The following is a 7587-nucleotide window of genomic DNA, read 5'->3' as shown; positions in this document are numbered from 1 at the left end:
AAATTGAAGTGAGCAGAACCAGAACAGCATACACAGTAACAGCAATACTGTATGATCAACTGTGAATGACTTGGCTATTCTCAGCAATGCAATGATCTAAGACCAAAGGACTTATGATGGAAAATGCTATCCACCTCCAGAGAAAGAACTGATGGAATCTGAGAGCAGGTTGAATCATACTTTTTAAAACTTTCTTTATTTTCAAAATTTATTATTTTTTGGACTGTGTTTTTTTTCCACAATATAACTAATACAGATATATGTTTTCTATGACTGCACATGTATCACCTATATTAAACTGCTTGCCTTCTCAATGAGGGAACAGGGGAAGGAGAGAGGGAGAGCATTTGGAACTCAAAATTTGAAAAAAGAATGCTAAAGTTGTTTTTTACATGTAATTGGAAAAAAATAAAATGTTAAAAAAATTCTATGAGCGGTCCTTTCTAGCACGATAGTCTTTCAAGTTTTATCCCAATTGTATCGTTAATTTGAGTATCACAAATCTTTCTGCAGTATTACTTTATGAAAAGCTGAGTTTCTTACTGGTAAAGTGAATGTTGTAGCAAGCCAAAGCACCTTTATATGATGTTTATTTTACATTTACAGTGACAGTTTTTGTTCCCATACAGGATGGTAAAACATCTCTTCAGAACTACTGTTTTGGGACTCTCTTTCCTGTCACTTGTTTTTTTACTTATGAAACATAAAAGCAAGTCTTTATACTGTTAAGAACTTTATACCCAGCCGCCAATCTGGTTTTGAGGCTTCAAATAGACAGAAGAACCAAAGTACCCATAATGCTACTTTAATAAAACAGATTTTTGAATAGTTCAGCACTTGGTTAGCACCCTCGTAATGGCTACCAAGGCTGTGACTCCAGAGTCACAGGAAACCACACTATCTTTCAATAAGTAGATAAATATATTCTAGCAGAAAGCCACAACCAGCCACATAAATATCAAAATTATGAAGATGAAATATATTGGTATATGGAAGGCAATATACATACCATACCTATCTGGGCAGATGTATATGTGAATCCACAATAGCATAGCTAAAGCAACAAAAACAAACCTCTGAAAGAACTGTGCTACGTTAATAAAAAAGAAAAAGACACTGTACAACATTCATTGCTATAAAGTGATTTTTTTTGTACTTTTGAATGCACCCTGAGAAGAGGGATAGTGAATCTTTTCCCCATGTCCTAGAAGTCAGTACAAATCCAGGAAGCTAATGCCATCCCCTGAGACTGATATAGCTCATTATGGATTCTAAGCAATCATACATGTTTGTGCTCATTTCCCAAGTTATTTCAGTTAACAAACACACACCTCATATGTATTGGAATACATAACAATGAATGTATTACACCAAAATGGTATTTTATGGCTTTTTCTTCAATACAGTTTTAGTGAAAATATACATCTGAACATAATTTAAGTACAAATGTACAAAATCTGTAAACTCATACAGAATGTTTTAAAATTTATAATAAAATTTTTATTACAGTTCATAGATACAATAAAATATTCAGCATTTACTCATTCTTTGCATTTGGCTTTTGGCTGCTATACAGTGGTTTTAAAGTCTTGTTGGCTCTTCTTCATCATCACTGTAACCAGATTTAAAACAGACCTGCAAAAAAAAGCAGATCAGCTGTTTTAATTAATGTTTCAGTGCCAACTAACCAGAACTTAAATTCTAAGGCATGTTGTACAATTTCCCAGTTTGGCTTCAGGTCGAGATAATTTTCATCTTAACAATTTTAGGATGAAAAAACTCAATCATTTTCTCCTAGTTTACTTGAATTCATCCATTATTCTCTTCACAATGAGCAGATCCACAAAATAAGCCATTCACAACAGAGAAGGCACAGTTCCATTACATGTTTTTAACTTAATTTAATTTTAACTTGATTAGTTAAAATCAATATGCAACAATTACATTTTGTCATGGAATTTTTTTTAACTAACATTTTTTAAACATTCAACTCTTTATGTATGAGATACGAAAATATTACTCTTATTAAACTAGTCTAATTTAAACTTTGAAAAATATTTCATTTTTGGAGCACATCAGACCAAACAGGGGATTATAAATAATAATTTCTCCTGGTAAAATTGATTTGGTACCCAGGCATGTAGCAATTTTAATAATGGAAAAATAAAGTTCACAAAAATTTCTAGGACCAAGGACTTTGTTTTTATCTTTATATTGATCACAGTATTAATAATGATCTTTGGTTTCTTTTTACAATGAAATTTGTGAGTCAAATTTAGATATAACAGATTATAAAAATAGCTGATCAGTTTTACATTGATAATAATATATAATTAGGACCAGGAAAAGGCCTCCAACATATTGGATGGATTTTCAGGCTTGCAGAAGGGCATGCTTAAAAAATCACATTGTGGAGAAAGAGTCTACTCAGATGAAATGATGAATCCAAAGTTATTAAAACAAAATATTTTACAGTGCTCCAAAGAGGAAAGCCTTGACTTGGGAATTATGATTTCTAAATTCAATACAACAGAGATTCTGTCTTACACACAACAATAAAAAATTTCTTATTTTCAAGAAATCTTTCTTGTAGAAGTGGCTTAAGGGGTCCAATAATACAGCACTTCAGCAATTTTAAATGTTAGATAATTTACTCAAAAATCAGTAATTAAAAACACAAGCAACTTATTTTTAAAAATAATTTTATAGTTAATGATTTCTGTTGAGTTCTTCTACAGAGTGAGGACATTTTAGGGAGGATGTCAGTAACTTAACTATACAATGTTTAATTGTAACATGGGATTAGTCTATAGTCTTTAAGCAAAATGTAACTGATGCCTGAACTTTGATTTTATTATTAAGGTACATTTGTTTTAAAAGTTCAAAGAAAAACAAATATTTACAAATCCTTAGTAAAATACATTTTTGGCTTTTAACATTTAAATAAAAATATCCCAGGAAGATTTTTACCCCTCTTCTGAAGAGTCTACGGAAGAAGCCTCTCTTTGGTCTTGGAGCATGCTTGATAACCTCTAGATCTGATGTCAGTTTGTCATTTTCATATGCGTTGATGTCTTTGAAACACTCCGTTTCAATCATCTACATCCAAAAGAGAGGCAACAGGAAAAAATAATCATGATAAACCATGAAGCAAAAATTAGTTTTGTACACATAAACCCCCAAGACACTGATGAAGATTCTAGCATGCTTAACTAAATACTGGCTCCACTCCTGTGAGACTCTTGTTACTCTCCACCTGGACCACTGCAATTGCTTCTTAACTGGTCTCTCTGTCCCAATCCATCCTTTGTCTCACTAATTTTTATTGGACACAGATGTAATCAGGTCATTCCTTCAATCAAGGTTCTTTAATAATTCCTTAATGCATAATGAATAACATTCAAACTTCTTAGTTTAGCATTTAAAGTCCACCACCTCCTGCCCTGATCAAATCTTTACAGCTATTATCTATTAATACTCAACCAAAGGGTCTGTTACCTATGGTTCTGTTATCCAAAATTATCAAGTAAATCTGAATGTATGTGATGATCAATCTAGTTAATCTTCAAATGCCTTAAAAAATGAGTTGAGAAATAGGCTAAGGCTTATTGCTCTCAAACCCTGCCCCTCTCTCTAGTGGAATTTATATTTTAGCATTTTATTTTTTATAATTCATATTTTAGCACTCATTTAAAATAAAGCACAGAACACTCCCACTCCTCACACTCAAATGAGAGTGCCCACTTTAGCCTCCTGTCTCAGTGGTTGTCTCTGTTCCATAATTCCCATAGTATTCTCTGGCTATGACCCCCTCTTCCTCGCCTTCTTGTCCTGTCCTTATTCTCTTAGGCTGAAGTGTCAAATGTGTGGGCTCTCAAGTACAGCCAAACCAGATTAAAATGCAACTGGGAAATGAAAAAAAATACAAATACAATAAAAAAAGAGATAGCATTATACTTTAAAACTAACTCAATAAGCTGCTTTGAGTGTTTCTTATATGTGGATTACTGCTACTTGGTTTCTATTTGAGTTTAACATGACTGCTCTTAGGGACAAGCTTGTCTTCTTTAATTATAATTAATTAACGAGAAACACCATAATGGTATGTTAATGAAAGAAGGCTATGATAACTCTTAAGGGTCCTCTCACCACTTGTTTCTAGACCACATATGTTCTTCTAACATGGACCCTTCCAGAAATAAATCATTATGTCTTTCTAGACTTTTTTTTTTTTAACCAAACCTATAATTTTATTGTTATTGAACAGTCCTGGTGAGGAAATATTTTCTACCAATATAGATCTTCAACTGCTTTGCAGCTCATTCGTAGTCCTAGAGAGAAGCTGGGGCACCAAGAGGTTACATGACCTGCCACAGACTTCTTTCATGTCCTGTAACAAGAGCACACATCAGAGGCAAGACTTAAACCCAAGTCTTCTAGACTCTGAGGCAGGTTCTCTGTTCACCATGCCAGGCATGCTTCCTCTATCGTATTAGTGTATTTACTGAAAGAAAAAAAAAGCGTTCCCAAAGTCTTAGTACAATTTACAGCTATTAAAGCTCAGAACTTGTTCTCCCTCATAAAAAGTTGTTAATCCTGGCTCTAGTCAAAACAGATTTCCCACTGTCCCTTTATATACATTCTACAACTTCACACTTCGGAGCTTTGCTCATACTAGTCCTTATTCCTGAAATACCCTCTTCCTTCATTCTGACAGGTGGCTGAACTCTTAGCCCAGACCACAATGAATATTACCTCTTCCTGATTCTCCCAAATGGAAACGATCTTTACTAACAGGGACCTAACAGTACCTCTCTGGTAGATTTACATTCCATTCTATTTTGTATTACAGTTAGTGGTATATATGTAAGCACTTCCCTCTAATTGAATGAAAGTTCCGTAAGAATCACATGATCACAGACTTCAAAGAAATGATGAGTCATCTAGTTTATCCTTGTTTTATACATATGGAAACTAAGGTGAGGGAGCTTAAGTGACTTATCCAAAGTCACGCAGCTACTAAGTATCCGAGCCAGATTTAAACCCCTGCTGATTCTCAAAGCACAGCTGCTGTCTTAATGATTGTATTTCCCTTCCAGCACTTGGCATAGTTCTTTGCATATAGTGTGTTCATCCTTCGTTGACGAAGAACACCATGCCATCAGAGAAATGATGACCTGACTTGCACTTGACTTTGTTCTGAGTGAGGGAGGGCTGTGCAGGTCACCAGCCTCACTTCTCCTCCAGAACCATCTGAATCCAGTGACCTGATATTCCTCAGGATGACTGGAGATATATATCCTTAATAAATATTTGGCGAATTGAAGTACCTCCTGGGTCCTTCAAATTTCTTCCTCTGTCATTTCCTATTTCCTATGGTTTCACAATGAACATTTCCTTGTCTGTATAAATGAAATAAACATGTATATACAATACAAATAAGGCCGGTGTAAAATCTCTCTGGAATCACTTGACAAACATTAATAAAATATTCTACTGTTTCCTCACAAATACACTACATTATTTACCTATTATCTCTCACCAATAATGGTGCACTTTCAAACAGAGAATACACATACCCACAAAGACTATGATATAACATGGATTCCAAGTTTTCACTGGAGAAATCAGCCTTAGAGAGGCTACAGGTTCTGCAGGCAATTCTCCATCATCCTGAGCTAAGCAAACAGATGGCCACCATCTGCTCCAATTCATACAAACTAGAGTAAATGAAGCTTTCATGTTTCTAGTCAATTGCTAACTGCAGCACTCTTATGGTTATAGATTTGGTACACCTCCTGTCCCTACCCCTTATATGATATTAGTTGGGTAAAAGAAATTTTAAGATAAATTGATATTTTCCTTCATCTATAGCTATTCAATTGACCTAAATTAAGGGTACAGTACCTCATTTTGCCAGGGGATGGAGACACAACCTGTAACAAATTTGGAATAGAAATCATCATCTGTAGTATCCAGGTTCACTCCTTTTACTGTTGAGAACTGCTCAATATCCAAAACATCCTTACAATACACTGCACGTGGCTGTGTACAGAAAGAGAAGAAAGTCTTTAATACTTGTGTAATTGCTTGCCTACCTTAAACTAACAACATATTTTGAATATAAAACATATATGTATTTTTTAAAAATTCACTTTTATAGCTGGAGCAAAATATCACAGAATTTCCCTAAGGCTCTTCTGTAGTGACCTAAATGGTGCAAAGAAATCAATTCTCTAGTTAGCAATGCTGGTTGTTCTGTGCATACTCTTTGATGTGGCAATAACACTACTAGGTCTGTATCTCAGAGGGGGTCATAAAAAAGGGAAAAGCACCCACATGTACAAAAATACTTATAGCAGCTCTTTTTGTGGTGGCAAAGAATTGGAGCTGGAGGGGATGAACATTAATTGGGGAATGGCTGAACAAGCTGGGATGTAGGAATGTAATGGAATACTAATATGCTATAAGAAATAATAAGCAGGCAGATTTCTTTTTTTAATTTTTAATTTTTCCAAATTTATTAACTTATTTGTTTTTAGTTTTCAATAACCACTTCCATAAGTTCCAAATTTTGTCCCTCTCCCTCCCCATGCATAAAATCTGCCTGCACATACATTTCTATTAAACACATTTTCACATTAGTCGTGTTGCACAGAAGAATTAAAACAAATGGGAGAAACCATGAGAAAAACAAAACAAAACATAACAAAGGAGAAAATAGTCTGCTTCATTCTGAGTTCCGACTCCGTATTTCTTTCCCTGGATGTGGATGGCATTTTGCATCATGAGTCCTTTGGAAATATTTTAGGTCCCTGCATTGCTGTGAAGGCCTAAGTCTCTCAAAAAAAGTCCTCATGCACTGTGGCTGTTACTGTGTATAATGTTCTGCTGGCTCTGCTCATTTCTCTCAGCATCAGTTCACATAAGTCTTTTCAGGTTTTTCTGAAGTCCATCTATTTGTCATTTCTCATAGTACAAGAGTATTCCATTACATTCATAAACCACAACTTTTTCAGCCATTCCCTAATTGATGGACATCCCCTTGATTTCCAGTTCTTGGCTACCACAAAAAGAATAAATATTTTTGTACATGTGGGTCCTTTTCCCATTTTAGAAGCAATATTGCTGGGTCAAAAGGTATGCACATTTTTGTAGTCCTTTAGGCATAGTTCCAAATTGCTCTCCAGAATGACTGGATCAGCTCACAGATCTACCAACAATGAATTAGTGTTCCAACTCTCCCACATTTTCTCCCATACTTATCATTTTCCTGTTTTGTCATGTTAGCCAGTCTGATAGATGTGACGTAGTACTACAGAGTTGCCTTTTGATGTGCATGTTTCTAATCAATAGGGATTTAGAGCATTTTTTCATATGACTACAGATAGCATAAATTTCTTCCTCTGAAAACAGAAGCAGGCAGATTTCAGAAAAACCTGGAAAGACTCACATGAACTGATACTGAGTAAAGTGAGCAGAACCAGAACACTGTATCCAGTAAAAGCAACACTGTGCTATGATCAGCTTTGATGGACTTAGCAATACTATGTTCTAAGACAATTCCAAAAAACTCATAATGGAAAA

At 34.8% G+C, this 7587-nt stretch overlaps 1 protein-coding gene across 4 annotated transcripts in view; it reads right to left on the bottom strand.

Moving 5' to 3' along the window:
- Positions 1–1337: 1337 nt before the first annotated feature.
- Positions 1338–7587, bottom strand: part of GRK4 (G protein-coupled receptor kinase 4) — a 135939-nt gene continuing 129689 nt past the window's right edge. For all 4 annotated transcript variants that reach the window (XM_072620066.1, XM_072620067.1, XM_072620068.1 and 1 more), the window contains 3 exons: positions 5908–6045; positions 2971–3099; positions 1338–1635 (listed from right to left, as the gene is read on the bottom strand). In XM_072620066.1, coding sequence (XP_072476167.1) covers positions 1582–1635; positions 2971–3099; positions 5908–6045 — 321 coding nt within the window. In that variant the 3' untranslated portion in view covers positions 1338–1581. The remainder of the gene's footprint in view (positions 1636–2970; positions 3100–5907; positions 6046–7587) is intronic.

Source organism: Notamacropus eugenii, chromosome 6, assembly GCF_028372415.1.
Source record: "Notamacropus eugenii isolate mMacEug1 chromosome 6, mMacEug1.pri_v2, whole genome shotgun sequence".
NCBI lineage: Eukaryota > Metazoa > Chordata > Mammalia > Diprotodontia > Macropodidae > Notamacropus > Notamacropus eugenii.
This window is presented reverse-complemented; position numbering and strand designations above follow the sequence as displayed.